Source organism: Coffea eugenioides, chromosome 3 (genome assembly GCF_003713205.1).
Source record: "Coffea eugenioides isolate CCC68of chromosome 3, Ceug_1.0, whole genome shotgun sequence".
Taxonomy (NCBI): Eukaryota; Viridiplantae; Streptophyta; class Magnoliopsida; order Gentianales; family Rubiaceae; genus Coffea; species Coffea eugenioides.
The window spans coordinates 18,265,014-18,289,176 of record NC_040037.1 but is presented as its reverse complement, the minus strand read 5'-3'; the positions used below and the strand labels follow the sequence as shown (position 1 = coordinate 18,289,176).

Here is a 24,163-nt window from a genome sequence, read left to right as displayed (position 1 = left end):
ATTGTGTCATGAATTTTATCTCCCCGCATCCATTATGTTGCATACCTCCCTTCTAGAACACGTATATTTATATATATCATAATTTTTTTTCAAACCATATCTTTTACATATTCGTGACCTCTTCAAGGAATCATTTTTGAACTTCACAATTAATGTGATTTGCACCAATTAAATTTTGAAGAGGCATCTCGTTCCTTTCAATACTCCCTAGGTCTAGGTTTACATCCATATAGAAACGTCCAAGTGTTATAAGTCAAGAGTTAGATTATGAAAATTTTTGATTAAATCTTGCAACTAACCTTGATTAGATTGAAAAAGGTATCTTAAATTTGAATCGATCAAGTCTTTACCTTTTCTTTTTTCAACTGTGATTCTCAAACTCTTTTCTCTTATTTTCAAAAATATGGAATTGTCCAAAAGAGTTTTATTTACATGATTTCATTTTGCAAACGTTTAGGTGATTTGGTACAACTAAATTCAATACCAAGTGACGACTCTACTTTTTTTTAATATTTTGACTAATATTTTTCTAATATTTTTCTAAAACCTTTTTGACTAATATTTAGAATCCAAACCGTCGCATATTTAAAGTCTCATTCTAGGCCCTTATTCTTTATTTTCTAAAAATAAAAAACTCATTTTTAAACACCATTTCCATTTCTCTTTTATTTTCAAAAATGGGGCACGACAGTAAGGCAACATTCAAGCGATGATCCTCTAGGTTACACAATTAAGCAAATTACTCATTTAATTTACACAAAAAGAGAAAACAATCCACATACAAGCACCAGGTCCCCGGAACAAACAAAAATAAGCCATGCAGAGCCAGAAATTTAACCAAATTGTTTTCACCATTTGTACAGAGAATAATACTTGCAGATTTATATATAAGGAACCAGGCAATGATTCTTTAAATGTTCACCACTTGAGGGATCAAGAAAATGGTAAATAGCGTTTGCAGGGAATGAAACCGACAACATTCATCAATTGAATTCCGAAAGAGTTTCAGCAACATGTAACAAAAACTAAACAAATATATAAAAGTTATACACAAAAAGATCTAATGAAGAAAGAAACAGCCAATTGTATAGAACAAAGAAGCAAATATGACAGAATTAATCAATCCAATATAATATTGTACATTGGCGACTGAGTGTAGGTACAGCAAAACCACCAAACCACCTATGATGGTATAAAACAACAAACATCAGATCTAGAGATCAAAAGATGTGTATTAAAGGGCATGCTGCTGTTCTCTTTTCCATTTACAGCAGCTTCATGTAAGAATCCATGCAATACCTTAAGATCTGTTACAACAATATACAAAGGAACTGAAAAGTATTAGTTGACTTTCTACAAATTAACCCCTAAGAACCTAGGAATGGGAGAACTTTTAGAGGGAAAAGCATATATTGTGCATCAAGCACTTTGTGAAGTCACCATCACCAAATCACATTCTAAACATCACAAGCAAAGTAGTCCTTTGGATGATGAGCTTTCCCGTATCTTTGGTTGCCCAAAACCTTCTCCATAGCCCCACCCCCTCCCTGCCTCAGGGTAACCAATCCAAAAGAAAATTAACAAGAAACAAAATAAAAAAATATACTAAAATAGATTAAATGAAAATCAGAACATCCAAAATCCCACAAAGGCGTGAAGATCCAGCTTGGTTAAAAAGCCAAGGATTGATCACTATTACTTCTGTGGAAGATCAACCAAAAGTAAGAGGATTGGCAAAAAGCAACTCTATTTCTTTTTTCTGTTGCTTCAGGTTCATTCCTTGGGCAAATCCAGAATTCATGGTATGGTATTTCTGAGAGAAAAGGAGACTGAATGACTCACTGGCAAGAGGATATATTTTCTCATCGAAACAAGGGTAATATACCCCATTGATGCAAAAATCCTTCCCCGGTGGTCACTTCAAGTACCAATAGAACAAGTACTGCCAACATAGCTGCTCTTCCGTTCCATGTTTCAGCACTTTTTGTCCAACCCCATTCCCAAACTATCACAGGTGGTGGCAGCTCCCTTCGCTGTGAATCATATGCTGCCAATAGTTCTTCAACACTGCCTAATGGAACTAAAGACTGCAAACCAAATGCCAGACTAGTCAGACTTTAATCCAATGACTGACAGAACAAGCTTCAACCAACAAGATATCAACATTTATGTGAAACCATAGGGACTATTTGGTTAATATTTAGGAGTCTGAAACACACTGAAAACCATAATCCTGTTACATACGAAAATGTATTATTGCCCTGGTAAGAGTTTGGTTAAAACAATGGAAATGAGTTTACAATCAATTTTCATTTTTTCTCATTTTATCCTTCTCCATTTTCCTTTATTCCTTTTCTTTTCTTCTTATGTCCTCCTTACTTTCTCCAACTGACCACCGTCAATTAAAAGCTCAGAAGTCAACAACTAAATGGTGATTGCCTGTCTTTTGCATATATTTCAAATATATCCTCAACCAATGAGATCATCCAAGATGGGGTTAATCAACTGGCAACAGCATCACAATGGTGCCAACAAAATACATTTGTCCAAAACAAGCAGACTGACCAATAGAATTTCAGTCTAAAACAGCAACTTGGACATCCAACCATATTGGAGTGAATCACAATCAACAACCACTAAAAAACACAAGGCAAGAGGATCTATATCCATCCCTATCTTGATCAAATTCCCTAAGATTGGCTAAATAAACACTCCTGTGCCATTCAAAGAAGAAAGATAAAATATAGGTGAATGACAAGACAGAGGGCAGAGGAGGAAGACCAGAATGGTTACAGAGAGAGAGAGAGGAAGAGGGATGGAGGGAGGAGGGATTGCATCTGAATTTGCATAATGTTACTCTAAATTTTCTCTAGTTAGACTTGGTAGTCAGTGGGATAAGCAAGACACATGAATTTGCATAATGTTACTCTAAATTTTCTCTAGTTAGACTTGGTAGTCAGTGGGATAAGCAAGACACATGTAGTACATGACAAACCCCATAGACTGCTCCTTCAATACATACAGTCATCCTCATTCCTAGTTAAAGAAATGAGTTTCATTACTTTGATAGCCAATCTCTGAGTGCTGATTCCCCTAAACCAAAAGCACCCTTACTAATCTGCTTAACTTTCACATATAAATAAGACAAACCAAGTAAAAGTGTCCAGTAATCTGCCCATTTCCATCACCGAATGGCTAGAGATGGATATATCTAGCATTAAGTATCCTCTCTAACATGATTCCAAGTGCGTTGTTAATAGAAGTTCCATATAGGTGATAGAAGGATTTGAGAGATAGACAGAGAGAGAACAGAAGATTAGCACATTAATATTGCTCAACAAAAGCAATAATTCTTCCCAACCAGTGCCCACTGTGTATTCCAGGTCATTACTCTTATGACTTGCAAACAAAAGAAGTAAGATACATAAAAACCAGCAAAAAAGAAGTTAAGCCATAGGATAGAGAATAGCTACACACCCAAAACAGCTACAACCTTTTCTCATCTGAAAGTCAGCAAGACTAAAAATTGATATCAATTAAAAGAAAAAAGTTATGCATCATTTTGAATAGCCTAAGATGCGAGTCTTTCAAGTGGTTTCTTGCATTGTAAGTAAATCGTCTTGCAAGTATATTTTGTATGCTTTGAAGGCCATAACATTTAAGTAATCCAAATTACCAACTTATTTTCTTAAATGAATATAAACTGCATTCAATCTGTTTAACATTTCATCCAAAGAAGATTTGTCGGGCACATAGGCTTGGCTGCATTTTAGATCAAACCTCCAAATTAAGAAAATAATCTCAATGCTTCCTCTCAGAGCAATAAATAACAACGCAAATGTAATTTGAAGGTTACATTCATTTCACTTCTTCAGTTTTTTAGTTCAATTATGAACTTTGTAAAGCACATCTTCAACCTGCTTATTTAACAATATTCTGGCAAGTAAAAGAAACAAACCAACCAATCCTTTGTCCAGGAAACAGTTCAAAGCACCTTCCATTTGTTGGCTGCAAATAGATTTTTAATTAATTTATACTCCCCCCTATAGAAGTGCTTTCTTACTTGTGCTTTTAGTCTGTTCCTTCTCTCATGCAAAGTTATGAAATCACAGTAACAGGAAAAGCTAGTGGCTGATGCAGCAGCAAGCTCACTGGGATGGCAATCAAAATTATTGCAGAAGTGCAACAATAACAGGGAAAGCTATGAAATCAACCATAGATATTCAAGCAAAGTCAACTTTATCCATCCATACAGTAGAAGATGCACAAGCAACAGAACAAAATACTTTTTGAACCTGTCAATAAATCTATCAAATCCAGAACAACAGAGAAAAATTACATTGCATGTATTTACTCATTACCAACTTAAGGACCAAATAAGCTCACCGCCTCACAAGCTCAAAGAAACCACTCCAATGGCCTATAAGCGTTACTGATTCAACAACCGTTGAAATTACCAAAATATTCATCAAACCAAAAATCCCAATGTATGTTGGACTAAGTAATGGTTCATGTTTCATATATGTTGCATTCCTTTCAGCAAAGTAATTGATTCCCAATTTCGTGATAGTATTGACAGTAAATGCATGACCTGAACTGATCCCATCAAATAATTTCAAGGTGCAAATTCATGCATTTGGCAGTCCAAAGGCGCGGCAACTTGATACAACCGGTTAACAATTTTTTACTGTTAAATTAACGAACTATTACCTAACAGCACGACACAAGTAATAAGAGCTACCTGATGTGGGTAATTAATAAATTGTTAATTTTTCAATAAACTACTCCTTTTAAATGCAACTTCTGTATACACTAAATTCATAAAGAATTAAGTTTGCATCATGAAAGAAGCAAGTTTTACTTGATGCGCTTTGTCATTGAAGTGGAACTGATTCAGTTATTATACATGGGTAGTTTTTGTGACACCATATCCAGGTAGTTGCAGGTAAGGCTGTGGCTGTTATTCTAGAAAAGAGAGTTAAAGGGAGAAACACCACACACCAAAGAGTGCTTTTGCTTTATATATAGGATTTATTCTTCTACTGAACAAATTAATTAGTCACTTATAGGTATTGACTGTCATAAAATATATGAAATGCGTTTACATTTTTCTGGTTAGCTTCAATATCAATATTCACTATGTCTTATACTTTTGCAAAATGGATATCTGAAAATATCTGCATTATGTGCAGACATCGCTCTTTTGTGTTCTCCGAACAATGGATATTCACAAAGCTCTTTTGTGCTTTGCAGTTCACTTTAGCAATTGTCATGCAACATCAACCAATTCTACTTCAAAAGTTTCATGGGGAAAATATACCTGTCGAGCTTCAAGATTTGAGACTGCCATTGCTCCAACATAAGGAAGGCTTTCAATCACAGCATCTGCTAAATCTGCAATGAATGTTGGTTCACAACCAAGTGCAGGAACACGTCCCCATTTCTGTATGCCAGATTTTAGAGCCAACTCCTTATACTCTACATCAATTTCCTCCAAAGTTTCAATATGTTCACTGACAAAACTGCGATGAATTACCAAAGCAGGAGTTACACACAAAGTTTATCTCAAAAGCATTAAATATTAAAAAAATTGCAGGGCATTTTCACAATAAAACAGGTGTAACATGAAGAGTTATTTAAACATTGAGTTGAAAAATGTTATACCTTATGGGAACAGCTAAAAGACTCTTAAAACCTTTCTGACCGAGCTCAATGATAGTCTCGTCTGTATAGGGTTTTAACCACTCAACAGGACCAACCCTACTCTGTGAAAAAAAAAGGCCCACATAATAAGTTGCTAAAAAAGTAACACAACAATCATATAAAAGTACACAGCAAATTTATAACCCAGAATAAAGACACCGCTATAAAATTATTTACACCACATAAGTAAAAATATAGATGTTTAACCAGTGGATATAATTAGATATGTCTCCACACACACACAAAAACATATATATATTTGTTAAAAACAAAATTCAAAACTGCATATATGTACAAATACTTGTGACTATATTCAGGACAGAATTGAGCACAGATCTTAGGGGCTGTTCTAGATTGCAGTAGAATTTTAAAAAGTAGATTAATCAGAATCAGCAAAAGCTAGCAAAGAAGTACATCAAAGAAACTGATTTTTCAAAATCAGAATCTAAAATTAGCTTGCTATAATTGAACAAAAAGACCTTTAGTCGTTGACAGACAAATTAGGAGTAAATTGTTGGAAGTCCTTTTAAGCAGCACCTAAACTTATTTGGACTATTAATACAAGTGGAATGTGACTTCCAGCCAACTGCAGGAACAAATGAACAACCTATTAGTGGATATATGTTAATAGCATATTTTTTATCTATGTAAAAAGATGCTTGCTTTATTCTCGAAAACAAGTAACAAGGTGAGTGCTGAAGGAGTTAGATAGGCAGACTTGGAAAAGGGACAAGGTCCCACCATGTTGTCTGTTTCCAGTCAACATTGAGTTTGAAAAAACAGTACAATATGGTTGTTGCGAGCTAAAAGTTGGATCATTGTCCAGTGAGATGAAGGGCTGGAGTCTCGCAATCCACAGTGACAGCCACCATTGAACCCAGTTTGGTGCATAACCTGCTCCCTAGAATCCTCTCCAGAGGGTAGACCACTGCATTGATTGCATGTGATGCTCCACTGAGGCATTTAAAACTCTAAGCTTGTTACTTTCAGTGACCCAATCCCATTGCTCTTGATAAAAAATTTTGTTCATGTGAATAACATCTACATCACTACAATCTTTACTGAAGAAAGTTAACTATGAAGCTGCACCATTCTTCACTCCGTTTGTATGATCATCTCCCTCTCTCCCTCTTTCTCCCAACCCCACCCCCCAAAGTACACCAAGGACCACCAAAAAAAGAAAAGAATTTGCCACCACCATATACTCCAACTATCATGGCTATATGAATACCAACCAAACCAAAGAACCATTTACCTATATTCACTGCCAGCACATCAGTTTGTATCACCATATTTTCTAATCTGTATGCACTCCTAAAACTCCTCTCTAATTTGTTGGACAACATTCGATTTAATCCCCATAACCATGCACAAAAAGAAAACTAAGGGAGAAGAGAATTTACAAGTTACTATCTCTTCAATTTATATTAGGCTCTTAGAAGAAACTGTTTTCATGTTATATTAGCATGGGATCATCAATTCTGATTGTCAAAGTGCCAGAGAGAACCCAAAATATATATATATATATATATATATATATATATATATATAATGCACGCACACCCACCCCCCTCCCAAAATTTTTAGGACTTTCATGATCCATGCCGAAGGAAACGAGAACATGAGTCACCAATCAGTTTTACACCAACAATAATAGAACAAAGCAGTTCATCATATTCTTATTTAATTGCCATGCTTATTCTCTCATGACAATTTGAGCAGTGACTGAGCCAAGACCTAGGATCAGGGGGTGCAACTGTCGATTATTGAGTAATTTAAGGGTAGGACTTACAAACAACTACTTTAGTGATAGGTGCAGTTGGATGAGGGTTCAAAACAACTACCTTGGTAGTATGGGGCAACTACAAATGCAAAAACACCTAGTAGCTTACATAATATATACTACATTATTAACAGGTAGTTTGATTGACCGGCTAATCCCAATCCTTCTGGTGTAATCAATAATTTTTCAAGCACCCAAAACAATTTAGTGAAATTTCCATATATCTGTTTCCATGAAAAAAGAAATTAGAATTTAGCATTTTCACTCATTTTACTAATTAGTTGAATAATTAATACTAGTATTTGACAAAATGATATGTTTAATTTAGTCAAGTATTAAATTGCAGAGAATTGAATACTAAAATGAGTTACACAAATATAAATTATCCAAGTGTCAAGTGATTTGATTATCAACCAAATAAAGGACTAACAATAAAAGGGAATTCAAATTCAACAAAGAAAGAAATATTCCAAACATATTTTGTAATACACCATCAGATTTATCTCTTTCATTTTTGCACTCTTCTATTTATACATTTCTTCTTTCCCCATAATTAGTTGCTTTCTTCCTTAAATAGATTAATTGTATTTGGTTACGCCTTCCATATTATTCCCAATCTAAAACAGTAATTTTGTATTTGGTTACACCTTCCATATTATTCTCAATCTAAAACAGTAATTTTTTTTACTTTTTATGCATCAATTGTTCATATACTAATTTGTTGGTTTTTCTTCATCTTGTTTCTCATTATATAGCTGCTGATTGATTTAATTTTTAGTAAGTAACCCTAATTTTTTTCTTTCAGGGGGTGTGATATCCAATTTTTATTGTTTGAGGCCATGCAACCTATTAGAATATAAAATACAATTAGCAATAGTTATAAAGTATAAAAATAGGTTTCACAAATTTGAGGGGGGCATTTGCCCACCCCCAGGATCATGTAGCTCTGCCTCTGAATTCGAGCAACACCCTCAGGTAGTGGACAATGGCTGTGATGCAATCAGTATTGATAGCCATGACATTCTTTGAAATGGAGATGGAGGTATCAAAAGATTATGGTAATGATGGGCTCTAGTGTTGGTGGTTCTGGGTAGGTTGTAATATTCAAATGTGATGCCACAGTATATGTGACAAAATCAAAACTTAAGTGCCATTAATCATTCCAAGACAAACCCAGTGGTAAGATGTAGATGCAAAACCTAAGGCACATCTTTGGAAAGGAAAAAGTTGAACCCACTGACTTACATGACGAACTGGAAAATGGCAAGACATGATACTGGGTCATGAACAGAGTAATCGTATATGCATCACAAATACCACATATTCTTTATCATAACTAACGCATTCAATGATGTTAGAACATTGATAACCACCAGATATGCTATTATCTTTTTAACTGACATTTTATTGGATAACATAAATCAAAAAAACATAATGAATCAAGGTAGCAGACCATAAAAAACCGTACACTTCGTACAGTAAGTAAAGTAATGCATCAATTTCTGCTGCCACTATAAAGATTTCAGGAAGTCAATCTACTAATTGCTCACCTCATATTATTTAACAGTTTTGTTACATCAACAGTTAAGTTTATTAATCATTACTGGTTTTCAAAATTTAGTGACTCCAAGTTCTCAACATGTGGACTGAAATTATTGAATATAAAACCTGACTCCCAGCTCTTCCAATATTGATCAATATGTAGAAAGAGATTTTTTTTCATGAATCCAATTATCTCAACAAGTAAAATTAACTCTACAAAGTCAATGACAATTCAAAAGCTGTTCTTTCTTAAATTCATGTGACTGAAGCTTTGACCCCATTCTAACACAAAACTGCAATTTGAGGGAAAAGCATATAACAAAAACAGTGTGTCAAAGCATTAAATAGAGTTCACAAGCCCAAGTACCTGATAGGCAAGTGTATATGCATTAGTTATCCGTCTATTCTCAAGTTCTTCCATAATTAGGTCAATGCATTCCTCCATCTCAGCCTTGTATGGATCACCAGCTTCCTCAACATATGCAAGTGGTACACCATGAGCACTGAAGAAAATCATGACCTGAAAATCAAGATAGGCCTTAATCCTATTATGACATCGTAACACAACATCCACAGCATATAAAATTAGGCCAATAATAATACAACGATGAAAACCAGAAAGGTACAGGACAGACATGAACGGCAGATATTACAACCAGTTTGCAGATGGATAGAACTGTTCTACTGATTCCATTCACGAAGTTGGAAACTTCAGCAATATAGGGTCAGAAAATTAGGCCATTTAAACATTTTATGAATAAGAAAAGTTTATAAATGGTCATGTGTACACAACATTATTTAAACATCTTAGACAATATTCCTCAGCTGGAAACAACTACTTTATGGAATTTCAGGAGGAAAAGGCTAAACGTATAGTAATGAGCCATTGGCCAAATAGGACTTTGTGTTTAACTTCACTAAGAAGGATATTAGTCTTCTTTCCTTTTCAGCTTCCCCTAGTAGGCTACATATAGGATAGCACTTGTGCTCTAGGCCAGAACAGAGTAGAGAAGATGCCCATTGAACTTGACTCTAAGTATGGTTTACTATTGACACAGAAAACAAGTAAAAATAACATATACAAGCAAGAACCAGAAAGTTTAGGCAACAGAAGTGAAATTGCATTTTCATCAAAAGAAACAAGTTCACAACTTTTTATTACTCAGTCAAAATTCACAATCTTGATTAACCAAAACAAAGGATGTCTCCCAAGGCTGAAAATGTGCTGGTCAACTACTTGGAGTCTTGCTGGAGGATCTGTAACCAGAACAACAAACAAGGAGTTCCCGTTGGTAAGTACACAAATGTACAGACATTGCTCTGCCAGGTGGTTAAGGGGGCTTTACATAGCTCTAGGTTGCTGAGTAAGTGTGGCTTCAGAATTAGAAAAATAGTAGAAACGAAGGAAGAAGGGAAAAGGAAGAAACAGAGAACTCAGGCATCATGGCAAGAGACAGGGCTGTGCAAATATGGATTTGAGAATATATGTCAAAAATCACAAAGAAAGGATAGCTGACTTCTAAGGGAAATGTGGTCATTTGGGAAGAATTCAATTTGGAGCTGATCAAGATTTTGTATTTACATCTATTTTGTGCTTCTAAGTCAGTAGAAGGCTAGGGAAAATGTGTAATACCAGCACATGATGAAACTGGCCCAGCCTATATAATAACTAAAGTTCTATTTTCCAGCTACATAACATCAGAAGTTAAAACATTTTTTTTTGGGAGTCAAAGTCCAAATGTTAAAGTCTTCTTTCCTGTAAAAGTATAATTATCAGTTGTAATAGCTTTAGGAAGATGGGAATGACATGAAGAAATTTTCTTAAACGACTGTCTCACCAATTGCTCCTGTAAGTCTAGTAGTAGTCATTTTATTCTTAAAATCTGAGCCCTACAAACAAACTTAGCGATCTAGAGATACCTAAAGTATTGCACTAAAGCACCAAGTTCTGCAAACAAAATAAGCACATTCCAGTCAACAAAGACACTTTACCAGCAGCAACAATTCTCTGAAGTTTATGTACACCACCAACTACTGCAGTTTACACTGCTCATCAAAGATGGATAGTCCAAGGGAGCCATTTCTGAAAATTTCTTCTTGCATTTGCAATCAGTCCTAAAGCTATTACATGTGATATATTTTGTTAAACAAGACTTGGAAGCTAAGAATTCTGGGGGATTAAGCCAAGCTCATAAGCTTAAATACACAAAAGTTCAAAGCCTAAAATCATGTAGGAAGTCAAGTTGGATTTGGCTAGTTTTGTATAGACAACTGTCCAGTTTGACTTGAACGCTTTACCCTACCCAGCCAAAACAACTGCTATCCCATAGCTGCAACCACTTTCAGCGTAGGCTAAATTACAAAAATCGCTTCTAGGCTACAAACTACTTAAAATTTTTTTAAAAAAAATTGTACCTAACTATAATTCAGATTAGCTACTTGTCATAATGATCTTCTAAGCTAAACTTCAGATTCTTCTGTTATGCTGCTTCCAACAATAGCTTTCCTGAATCAAAGTTTAGAAGCATGCATCCTATCTAGGTTGTAACTTTAACCTTGCTTCTTATCTAAAGACCATGGTGATATTTTAGAGGACAATTTGAAGTACAAAATGTCGACACAAGTGTTTTTCCAATTTCATGTGGCTTTTATAAATGTATGCTAGTTATTTTTGAACTAAGTGTATTATCTGGAGGAATTTTTTAAGTTGTATGAGTTCATAGCTAAGCATCTATAATTAGTAGAGTTCAAATGCGAGTGCAGAGGCACAGAAAAGTTCATATTGAGCAACTTATTCCTTCCAGGTATCAGGTAACTAATCAATGGGAATTAAGCATCATACTCGACCTCATGCTACTATACTTTTATTATCCATGCATTGGATTGTATGAGTTAATGAGACAATTGTCCATCTTAGTAGAGCTTGAATGTGGGCTCAGAAGCACAAAATCGTTAATTACAACCGACTTAATAGTTCTAGGCACCAAGTCATGACTGGATGGGTAATGATAGTACTCATTAAGTTCATCAAGTTCTGTCTCACTCCATTGTATCTCCTCTCTCTCTCTCTCCTCTCTGTATTCATTTACGAACATGATAAGGGACTCGATATGTAGAATCCTTTCAACCCGTCACAATCCATATTTCATTCAATCAAGTTGCATAAAGTGGATAGGAACTCATTATAACAGTTGAAGACCATAATCAACATAATTCACACAACTCAGCTGTTAAACGACATAAGCATTATCAAAAGATAATCGACTGGAAGGAGATGCCTCAACTCATCCCCATGATCACTGAGTACAAAAATGGAATTTGGCAGAAGATGCAACAGATATGCAGGATATCTCCATTCATCCACAGAGCAAAAAGAAACCAGAGAAGGCCAAGGAAAGCCAACATATCCCAGAACCACCTGAAGACTTCCCAAACTCTACTCTCCAGAAATTCAAGATAATCACCCAAAGACAAATTCCATGCCCAAAACAATTTTTTCCTACAAAAGCCTGAAATTAGGAATGAGGACCAAATTGCTCAAAGGAAGAAGGTAGCACATCAGTTGTCATTTCCTACGATGAAGTACCATATGAGGAGCAAACATTCAGCTGCAACATGAGCTTTCTTCACGTAATATCTTGTAATCTCAATGCAGAAGCAGATTACATGAATATGCCTATTCATCCTTGAGTTCATGTGCAACTGTTGACCAATAAGGCAGGTGAGCAATTCATTGATGTGGCAAATTCTAGCCATGAAAGGTCTCACAAAGATTGAGCATTGAAAAACGTCTATAAAGCTAAAAACAGTATGTCATTAAACATCAAAGCATGCATCTTCTAATTTTCAGGTAAATGACCTCTTAGCTTCCGTGGGTACTAGGTGAGTTCTACATAGCCTATTTTGACCCAAAAAAAAAAAAGTTCTACATAGTCTAGAAGAAGCTATCCCACCCAGGCAGCACTATTACCTATATCCTCTTTGAGCTTGATGGCAATTCACTTCTTAAGCCCCCCTCCATATTTCTATAAGCTCAGAGTACCAATATGGTAAAAGTACATTAAATAGCTTTAATAGTGGCACTGCAACCAAGGAAGCGCCCTCCTGCCTCACCGTTAGTATAATGACTGAAGGATGAACTTGGGAGATTTTATAACCATGCAGTAAGGCAGAAGTAAAGTAAAGGAATAAGGAAAAAACTAAAAAGAAGAATTAAATCTGGAATGTGAAACATCATGTATTAATTTCCATATTTGCTAATTAATCTCATTGCATCATAATCAATTAGAAAAAAGATGCACAGAAAAGCTACTGCACAACAAAGGGATATCTAGTTTTATTCAAATCAAACTGTACATCTGCAAAACAAATATTACCTCCTCAGGGCAGTCAAATTTTTGTAACTCTTTTTCAATCAAATCTGCCATGGCTTTTATATATCCTCCACGCTGGTACCAGGAAGGAATCACAGTGTGTTGCATATTCATCAGATATTCATCCTCCCTAGAAGAGAACGGACATGTCATAGGCAGTGATTTCTTAATGACAATCAGTAGAAAATAGTCTAAAACATAACCAAGTACATCATAACCTGAATAAACTCTCTAATAGTCGAAGACTTGAACCACTTGTTGATATTGAAAATTGAGGATAGAGAGGAAGCACAACGAGCTTCGTTATTTTGTCTCTTTTAATCTAGCAAGAAAAAGCACAAGATATCAATCTAAGTCGTACATTTAATAGTATTAGTCAATTATAAGACTAGTTATGTGACAGAGACATCATTTATTCACAAGAATTGCAACAAAAAAAGGAGAAAAAGGTCACCTATTTAACCCCAATTCAAAACTTATAGTTAGCCTAACAGACAAACATACATATGCTTGCCAACACGAACACACAGATGCGCACCATGAACACAGACACACTCCCCCCCCCCCCCAAAAAAAAAATTAGTATACATTTATGTCCTAAAAACAACTGTAAATGGGGTTTATCTTTGAATTGATTGAAATGTCATCAAGGAACGTCAATATGTTTTACATCCGGATAATACAATGCAAATCATGTCCTAAGGCTAATCTTATTTTGAAATAGTTTCATATTTTATACAGATAGTAATAACAATTTTTCTTAATATCCAAGAAAATGTGACGACATCTGAAATGTTGATTATAAATTCAAAAAAAAAAAGTACATCATCTGCATAAACTATATTATATGGAGATTGATAAGATATGAAGATGCACTTTTAGTTGAATTGTTAAACTCAGAAATGACACAAAGAATTTGATTTTCATGATTGCAATGTGGACATAAATTATCAATTTTTTTGTAGCTTTATAAAGGAGGCGCAAGGACATCAAAACTTCAGTGTTGAATTTGAATTTCTTCCAAGTAGAATTCTATCCGAGGTAGTGCTTCTTGTGGAGCTAGCAATGGTGCTGTCCTCATCATCTATCAAGACGACCTTTTCTGCAATACTGTAATCTACTTTGCTTAAAGGTGAAATGTACAGTCAAGTTTGTAATGCTTCAGTTTCCAAGTACAAAAAATGCAGACATCCTAGTAAAGGACTCTGAGGATTAGTGGATGTCTTGGAAATAATATCTCCTCAAAGTCAACTCTTCTGCGTAATATTTTCTGCTTTAGTGCTTTCAATTGTGAGTGCTTCAACAACTATCTTTAACAACAATTCCTTTGTCTATATTGTATATTCAAATTACATGTGCTAATATATGAGTTATAATTGGGAGAGGTACCCAAGGATGCCTCTCATTGCCTCTCATTCTCAAAGTCCTTCCTTTTTTTAATCTTCACTCTTTATTATAGGTATATTCAGAGCAAAACTAAAATTTTGTAATTCGGTAGGTGTTTAAGTTGTGGTAGACCCAGAGGTGATGCTATGACTTAATGAGAATGGATAGTGCACTATAAAATAATATCACGATCAGTTGGTTAAGTTGATTTATTGAGATATGATTCTGATCCAATATCTAGTCAAGATGCAACTTTGTCTGTTTGGAAACCAATTAATGAACTAGAGGTCCATATAGTTCGAAAGAAATACAATATAGTTAATGTAAATAAAACAATACAAGTAACCAAGCTACAAGATTAAGTTAATATGTTGCATAAATAAGAGAATGATTGCTAAAGATGGTTGTTGAAACACAATTCATTGAAAGCACTGAAGCAGACAATGCAATAAAGAGTTTATACCAATGAGATAGGATTTCCAAGGATGCCCCCCATTCTTAGACTCCTTTAGTTTTATAGGAACTCTCCAGTGTTCACAGGATAGAATAAATCCTTACAAACTTAACAACATGAAATCAAAACTTCAACAGAATCTTTACCAATTTTACTATACTATTACAACTTTAAGGTAGCTATTGTCATTGCAACAAGAGGGAATAGAAAACTATTATTGATAGCTCCACACCTCCACCACACCATTAATGGAATATACCTCCCTTGTCCTTTTTAAAATAATTTGAGTAAGGTATGTCAATGATTAGGTATATGAAAATCATTTAAAAATAAGTTTAAATCTTACATTCCTAGCCAAATTGGTTTGAGTCACCTTCTTCAGAGTCCAATTCCATCTGAGATAGGACTTTCCATAGTTGTTTCTCATATTTTAGTTTGGTTTCACACAGCAAATTGTTATGTTTGGGCTGTATTCATAGCTGGCTGATTTTGGGTGCAGCGCTCTGCGGTATTCCTGGCTGCTGTTCAATCTAGTAAGGAGGACACGCATTTGGTACTGGTACTTGGTGGTTATTGTCTACAAATGTCATTTCTTGTCAAGATAAAAATTTTTGCCAGAATAAAACACAATATTGGATCATCAAACATCAGTATTTATTTTAATTCGAAAGATATGAGGAGATCCAGTACTTAACTTGGGAGGCCTTTCACATCTCCTGATGCTTGGGCACTGCCCTACCCTTGTATCCCACGCTTCATTCAACGGTTAATCTTCATACCTTTCATTCGTCTTTAGAGATGGTACGGACTCCACCAATAAATTAATCGTTCAAAAGTACCTTTAAGCCACATTTTGTAAAGTTCTGTTAGGTTATTAGTAGCAACCAGTGACCTTTTCTTCTTTTAATTCACATAGTTTCCTTGATAGCTGGCCAGAGTCTACAAAAACTTGTGAGTTTTCTCGCGCTTTCTATAGATAAGGCGGAGTGCCCTTGGCTCAGTATTATAGCAGCATAGAGGGCTTTGGTGCTACTACAGCACTTCACTAACTCGAAACATCTTGCTATTCTACCAAAAAGGCACTTTTAAGATTGAACTTTTTTTCTAAATGAGATTTGGTTTTCTATATACAGACACAAGCACCCAGACAAATATATGTATATGCAACCATGGACATCTATATAGGTATCAATACATGTATATAGATATACCAAATAGGAAAGACAATCAGCAGTTTGGTGCAAGCAAACCAAGTCATTCAACAAAACCAGATAAGTCCAAACCGGCAGACATCAAATGATTTCAGTCATTAATCTCTCCTGATAACATGGGACATGCTTTACAGTCTATCTCTCTCTCTCTCTCTACATATATGCATCTATCTAACATATCTACACACACACACACACACGTGTCCTGTTTACCACTCACTCTTAGAACAAATGACCACATTAATAGTCTCTGAAGCACATCTATCATGCTTGATTTCAGCCAGTCCTGGAGGGGAAAAAAAAAAAAGAATAGAACTTTCTGATTTCTTTGTAAAATCTTGCCACTGGCATTTGCACTTTGTGGTTCTCTCGAAGGAGAGGAACCTCATACCTTTTCAAAAATAATTGATAACCAATTTAGCAGTTGAAGATTGACATTAACACAATATAGCTGTGAATAAATACCCTCCACTCATCTCTCTCTATCTATGGTTGTTAAGCTCCCAAATATGCATATAGAAAGTGAATTTGGTTGTGAACGGATTGCATCACTCAGATACGCATCAATAAAAGTCTTTGAGTTTGACCACTAGATTCTCCGCTCTCACGAAGAGTTTCCATGATAATTTTGGCAACCTGTAAGGCATGTGCAATAACTCTACTCAATAATCCACCTTACAGCAATTTGCCTTCTAAAATTCCTAAACCATACATTAAAGTTTCTGTCCAAATTGTCTCCTCCTAATAAATGTTCATTCTTTTCTTAACAAGTACCCAAAAATGCTACATTTCATAGACAAAGTGAACTGCATCTCTGTCATGAACAACATACTCTAGATTTGATCCCATATGCTAAAAGGCCGGCAGTTTGTAATAATAGTTCCAAAAAGGTAAAAACACGGGGTACAACCATCATTGAAAGATATTGCACGACCTGTATTCAAGGCACAAAAGTTTGAGACTGAAAAAAAAATTACAGGTACCTGCAAAATAGCTTCTTCGGTAAATGGATGCCAATACCGCATACCAACATACACTTTTGCAGGGACATTTTTAGCCCAAAGTGCTTTTCTTAGTTCTTCAGCCTATAAATCCAAAGCAATTTCCAATTAAAAACGTAAGTTTATCACCTCAAAAATGTAGAGCATATATGTGCTCATGTAAATATATTAACAAATGAACCAAAATCCAGATGCACAATGATCTAGAACCAAATTTCGATGAACAAAGATTTAAATAGGCAGCTGGAACTAAAGATCTTCATGGGCAGCTGACGAGTAAATCTTATGATGATGAACAACACAAATGCAACTCTGACATTGGGACTCCCTCTTTATACTAAAACACAAGGCAGATGTTGACACTAGTCAATTGATGACTACCAAGTCGCAGTATCAGCATGTGAAGCATCGGGAAAAAAAAAATTATAACATTCTTCCCACCAATTACCAGCCACCTGGCCATTCAACTGAAACCTAGAACTGTAGGAAGAAGCTTAACCAGGGCACCCAACAATCCTGTTTTAAGCGATTGATATTGTCACCCACCTATAGGTTGAACAACAAACAAATTTTCCATTTTAATTGCATCCTTTGGGAATAAAAGGCTAATTGATGCTTATAACATTGTAAACAAGTAACATCAATTTGAGAGCAAAATAGACACAATTTTGGCTCAAGGGGAGAATTTCTAAAAACCAAGGCACACAGAACCACCTTTTGACAGAAAGAGACAGACCTTGAGTGCAAGCCAATGCAACTAGACATAAGCTTTCTATCACTTACAGAATAGGTGAAAAGCAGCACACATGTGGCTTCACAGAAGACACCCCACCCCCTGCTCTCCCCCCTGTGCCCCCCTATTTGAAGCAAAAAAAATGTCAACATAAAATGAACTTTTTCGCCCATTGCTTTCACACTTGACATTAATATCAAGATTAGACTTCTTGGTGCATTCACTAGTTTACACCTAAAACTTTACCAAAGATTCAAAGCTAACTGGAATTTAAAAAACAAAAAAAGTAAGCAAATGATTAAGCCTTGCTTGTTCGGTTTCTCTTTTACGTGAATTTGAAAGGATGTTTCAAGGTTTCTATCTGTACTTTGCTTATTCCATGTCTGGACTAGTATCACAAGTAACAAGCATAAGGTGTGCTCCTTCAATAGCTTCAAACAAGAAAAATTTACTGACTGGACATGTTAAAGCTCCATCTCCCCCTTTAACTGCAGGTATTGTTTACCACACAGGACACGACTTTAAAGCAATTAGGCAAGCTTCTTTTCTGACAATTAACAGTACAATCATGCAAGACTGGTAATGTCTGACAGCACGGAAAATCACATGCACATATCCATACAGATTATGCATGCCAATGGTAATGTGCTTCTAATGGTTTTGCCGTTGACATTTCAGTTTCAAGGAATACTAAACTAAAGCAAACTAACTCAATAACCTAAAACCACATGTATTCTCAAATATATAGTTCTATCAATCAATTTGCAGAACTCCTCTTTTTATGTGAAAGTGCTTTCTATTCATCATGCCTGAGCATCCGTTATCTGTCGAAGAGGAGATCCACCACCAATTGAAGCGTAGCCTTCTTTACTCTTCGGTGCTCTGACAACAGATATGAACTGTGCTAAAGGCTTCTGAAGAAAGCGAAACAATCTTGGCAGCCGGATAATGTCCTAGCCAATGGCAAGACAATCCCAAGAAATCATTTCATACCTCCAAGAAAGGTAAAGTAATCTTGGTTTTAGTAAGTGCAAATACTTTTCCGAAGATTTCTTCTGCTCAAGTTATATAGTTTAAAACGTCACTAACTTACTGGATCAGCGAAGAGGTTAAAGAGAAATGGTTGCACATCTTCAAGAGTCTCTGGCCCTCCAAGATTGAGTAGCAATACACCTATTCTCTCATCACCAATAACTGGCAGAGTAGGTACTTCTTCAGCTCTTGAAGTAACTAATGCTCCCATCTGTGATGAACATTTACGGGGTTGCAGCTCAGGACATATGGAATGTGTCTTGGACCATCCTGATGATAATCTTGTCACTGGAGATGTTTTTAACTGATTAGAATTACAAGTCGATTCCATTTGAACTCTGTAACAAGGACATATCCTTTGAGCACAGAAGCTAGCCCGTGGCAATAGCCTGTAATTACCATAAAAAGAGTTGATGGGTAAGCTTAAAAATACTTGAAAATTCGTTGGTTTTTTCCTAGTTCAAAGTAAGAGCACCAAGCTATTAGTACTTTATCAAGCTCAGGTTAGTAAGAGCATGAATTCTATTTGTCAACTAATCAAACCAATCCTGGACAAAAACCTAACATTTATCAATTTTCCAAATTCAGCTCCAGCTCAATAAACTTGTATATTACATATAAGTAAATTAAGGTACTCAATTTCAACTAGAGAACTCGTTGCAAGCTCAATCAAACTCAGCTCACACAATAATCAAGCAGAACTTCCAATAGAACATAAAGCTTGCTTTTTTAAAATCAAGCTAGGACAATATGTTGCTCCGAAACCAGCTCAGCTGCATAAGATCTCATTCGAGATTATTTCATCAACTAATCATTCGAGATTATTTCATCAACTAATCAAACTAAGCACGAACAACATTTACTATTCATTAACCTTCCAAAATTTTACTAATGTATGACTAGAGCAGCATAAAACCAAACATTTCCGCATAAATATGTCAAGCTGCTTGAACTCGACTCAGTAAAACTCATTCGAGCTCAAATTATGAAAAAAAAAAAAAAAAATCAAACTAACCTCAAACTCAATTTTAAAATTGAAATATAATAAAAAATAAACCAAGCTTGGATACTGTATTACTTGAAAGTTCCACTGGGATCCGCACATTTTAACCCTTAATTAATATCAACTACTTCTTCAAGCATCAGAAAAAAATTTCATGATACGGAAATAATAATTGCTATAACTATTGCTATATATATATATATATAAAGAAACAAGCAAAAGCAGAGATAATTGAAGGAAAGTTTAAAAAAAAAAGGAAGAAAAAAAATGTAAAGGTAAATTTCCAGAACTTACAGAGAAGGAGAGGGAGGTTGAACTCGAATATGCATAGTTTGGTTCATCACTGCAAATCGCTTCCGTTTAGACTCCGTGTGCCGGAGCGAGCTTAGCGCGGTGGGAATTTGTTGGGTTTGCGATAATTGTTATATGAAGTTTCCGGCAGCAGGATTTTCTCTTTTCGATTTTTCTTTGTTTTTACAAATTAGTTTATTAGTTTATTAATATATCCAGACAAGCATCGTTAGCGTGGATGTTGACTGTTACATCTCCCGCTGCATATTTGTGGGTCTAAGAAATGAGCCACGTTTTCTTTGACTTATCCTATTCCTACAGAGCTACAAATCCGCTTTCCTGGTTCCCAGGAGAAATGATGTTAGTTTCGTTAATGTTTGACTTTTGTGCTAAATTAATCCTAATGTAACGAGTTTGTTTGGTTTGCACCTTATTTACACACATTCATTTGCTTGCATCATCAATATATTTTTTAACTATATTTTTAACTCACATGCATCATATCAAAAAATACTATAATATTTTTTCCAAATAAATCTGCTATCCCAAATTATCCCAAATGTTTCGACCAAAATAAATATAATCAAAGTATTTATTTTAGGCATACTGAGAACAACTAAGAACGTACGTCCATGGTGACTGCTCAACTGCACCATTTCTTGATTTCATGAGGAAATCTTTTCAAATACACTTTTAGCAAAAACTCAAAATTAGACTTTAAAGAATTATGAAGTTTTTATCAATATAATCTCTTATGTTTCAAATAATCATATTTAAATTTTTCAAATGAAATAAAAATGGATTAAATTAAATGTGTAAGGTATCCATTCTGAAAATCCCTATAAAAAAGTCTGCAAAGACATTTTGGCCCCGTTTTGGATTGTAATGCTTTTGGTAAAAAAGTGTTTTTAGGTGTTAATAGTACTTTTAAAATATTTGGTAAAAATCATCCCATAAAATTAGAAGTAGAGCTTTTAATGTTAGACTAGAGGAAGAGCTCGGCGCAATGCGCGAGAGTGAATGCCTATAGGTGCACTCTTTAAGATTTAATTTTCTAGCTGGCTCCTTTTGTATTTATGGTAGAATAGGGTGACACCACAAACGAAGACAACTTCATCAAGCAAAATGTGTAAATCTTTGCAAGTTTCATTGTCAATCCAACGAATTTCACTTGGTTAGCAGGTAAGATAAAGAAGGTCAGATAGATTGCAACACTCGCAAACATTGTAAGTGTCATTAGAGCACAACCTTGCAATCTTTGACCTTTCATGAACTCACTAGCTTTGTCTATTGCCTTTAGTCTAGACAAATTATCTTCCATAACAGAAACCACAAGGCTCAACATCCACAAAGTAGAGATATAAATACAGTAGCGCAGACCAAAAATTAGCAGTGTGCAATGAAGAACAGTCAAGAGAGAAAAGACAGAGGTAGTAACTGAGAAACAACACGACTATAGTAGATAAGCACATCATAGTATTATAAACAACTGTGACGACCCCACATTCCCCAAGGGTTCGGCGGACCGCCTGCCAACTCTCGTCAGGACTCACTCACTTACATTCTAAAAATAGTCTTTCACGTCTCTAGATTAACATAGAAGGTCCTCAAATCAACCATAATTCAACTTCATTTACAAGCCAAAAATGAAACGTAGCTTTACATTGCCAAATATCTCAAATACATTCAATCCATAAAAGTACAAGTACAAGAAACTTGTACACACTAGTTCACGCTTACTTGCTCCAGCCTCCACTCTTGTAAGAAAAACAAACTAATGGAATGAGCTAAAAGTCCAATGAGGTTCCCAAACAAGCATAAGTAGGCAAAACACGAAAACATTTATATTTAGTACTTTGCACACTTAGCACAGTAATAAGCAGTCATTCAAGAATCAATCATTCATTCATTGAAAGGATACGTGCTCACTTGGAGCCATTCATTCAAGTCATTCATTCATTAGCCAACCATTTTCCTTATCCCTCCGACATTAGAAAACGTTTGTAAGTGAAAACTCCTTCAGTGTTCTTGTCATTCATTCATTGATTTCATTGCATTGAATTCACTTGTCAATTCTTCACCAAATTTCATAGTAATACTCGAATATACCAAATATTGTTCCAGGGTCACCAGCTGCCCGACCGAGTCCGCTTCTGGCTCGAGTCGACTGGCAGCGAAGGGCAAGGGTCTAATTCAGTTAAAAGGTTTACATTCATGCGCAACTAGTATTCAATCATTGAAAATTCACTTTTGCTTGGGTCGAGTGCAATAAAGTACACACTCACCCATCGAAAATCCATTTAGCAATCATTGGAAAGCATTTAACATTCTGGCAACATTCACAACATTTCACATAGTCATTTAAAGCACACACATGCAAGGAACACTCACCAATATCAGTAGAGTAAATGTCAAAAGTTCGTCCCCGGGTTATGCTCGTGCTCACCAACAAACCCTAAGAACAACCAAGATAAAGATATTATGGTCCAACCATCCAAAACTTAAGTGAACAAAGCTCGCATATTAGGCTCAACTATGAGCCACAAGCCTATACAAGATGGCTTCTCACACGTAGGATTCAAGGGCAAATTTAAAGGTGCAAATCAAGAAAAAATCTAAATGCATTCTAAAAGTGAGGAGAGCAATTTAAGCATCCAAAATCTCACCAAAATAAGGTTTAAAACCTAGAAAATGTTTTCCAAAATTTTCCAAGTCCCACTCAATCCGTTTGATAAAATTTCCAACTTTGGTGACATTCTTTGAAAAAGTATAACTTGAGTTCTGTAAATAAAAAAATCATAAATCTTATACCGTTAGAAAATAGACTCAAAAGTCTGGAACTCTCTAGAAGACACCTTCATAAAATTCATCCCATAAATTAGTCAAATCTCAATCTCAATTCACTGCTCAACTAAGTGCAAAAACAGGACAGTCTTGGATTTTCTGCCCACTTTGAAATTTTGCTGGTATTTACAGAAAGTGAACCAAACAATGACATTTACATGGTTAAAAAAACTATGAGTCTAGTTTCAAACGCAACAAACGGAACTCAATTCTGACTTTTCTACACAAAGCTATAGCAAAGTTTCCAAAACTGCGCAGGGTTTCCTGCGAAAATTTTCCAGCAAGCAATGACTTTGGAAAACTAGGTTTTTCTTCCTTCTTAAACCTCTTTGTTTTGGCTCAAAACTAACACACATGCAAAGAAATAGATTGTAACAAGTGTTTTGAGTAAAATCATATACAAGAGGAAAAAAAAATTGCTCTAAATTCACATCTCAACCATCACTCATATCACAAGAAAAGAGAAACAAAATTTCAGCAGCATTTCCTCTTATTTTTCCCTAATTTCTAGCCATTTTCAAGGCTTCATTCTCACCACAAGATAACCTCCAATCAAGCATATACATACCAGGCCACCAACTAACTCATCAAGCATATACATAGCATATAACCATCACATACTCAAGTTGGAAAAGTTAAACCCTAGACTGAAAATTCACAACTAAAGCTGGAAAATCCTATTTTGATGCTAAAATTTCATAACAAAGCTAGAAATCTTCATATCCAAACTTTCATATCCAAATCAAAGCTAGAAACTCCCAATTCATGGCTGGAAAATATAAATAAAAATTGAAAATTCCAACAACA

General features: G+C 35.3%; 1 protein-coding gene across 2 annotated transcripts; it reads right to left on the bottom strand.

The window, feature by feature from the left end:
- Positions 1-1,066: 1,066 nt before the first annotated feature.
- Positions 1,067-20,700, bottom strand: LOC113765199 (ferrochelatase-2, chloroplastic). 2 transcript variants are annotated; one of them, XM_027309290.1, is made up of 11 exons: positions 20,516-20,700; positions 19,280-19,607; positions 18,996-19,139; positions 17,436-17,537; positions 13,620-13,723; positions 13,405-13,531; positions 9,396-9,548; positions 5,665-5,765; positions 5,321-5,522; positions 1,843-2,087; positions 1,067-1,307 (listed from the first exon to the last, which is right to left on the bottom strand). In XM_027309290.1, exons 1-10 carry the CDS (start codon positions 20,560-20,562, stop codon positions 1,863-1,865), a joined length of 1,533 nt encoding a protein of 510 aa, XP_027165091.1. In that variant the 5' UTR covers positions 20,563-20,700; the 3' UTR covers positions 1,067-1,307; positions 1,843-1,862. The 2 variants fall into 2 exon arrangements, with proteins under 2 accessions (XP_027165091.1, XP_027165090.1); XM_027309289.1 differs by having other exon boundaries at positions 1,108-2,087.
- Between the last annotated feature and the right edge of the window lie 3,463 nt (positions 20,701-24,163).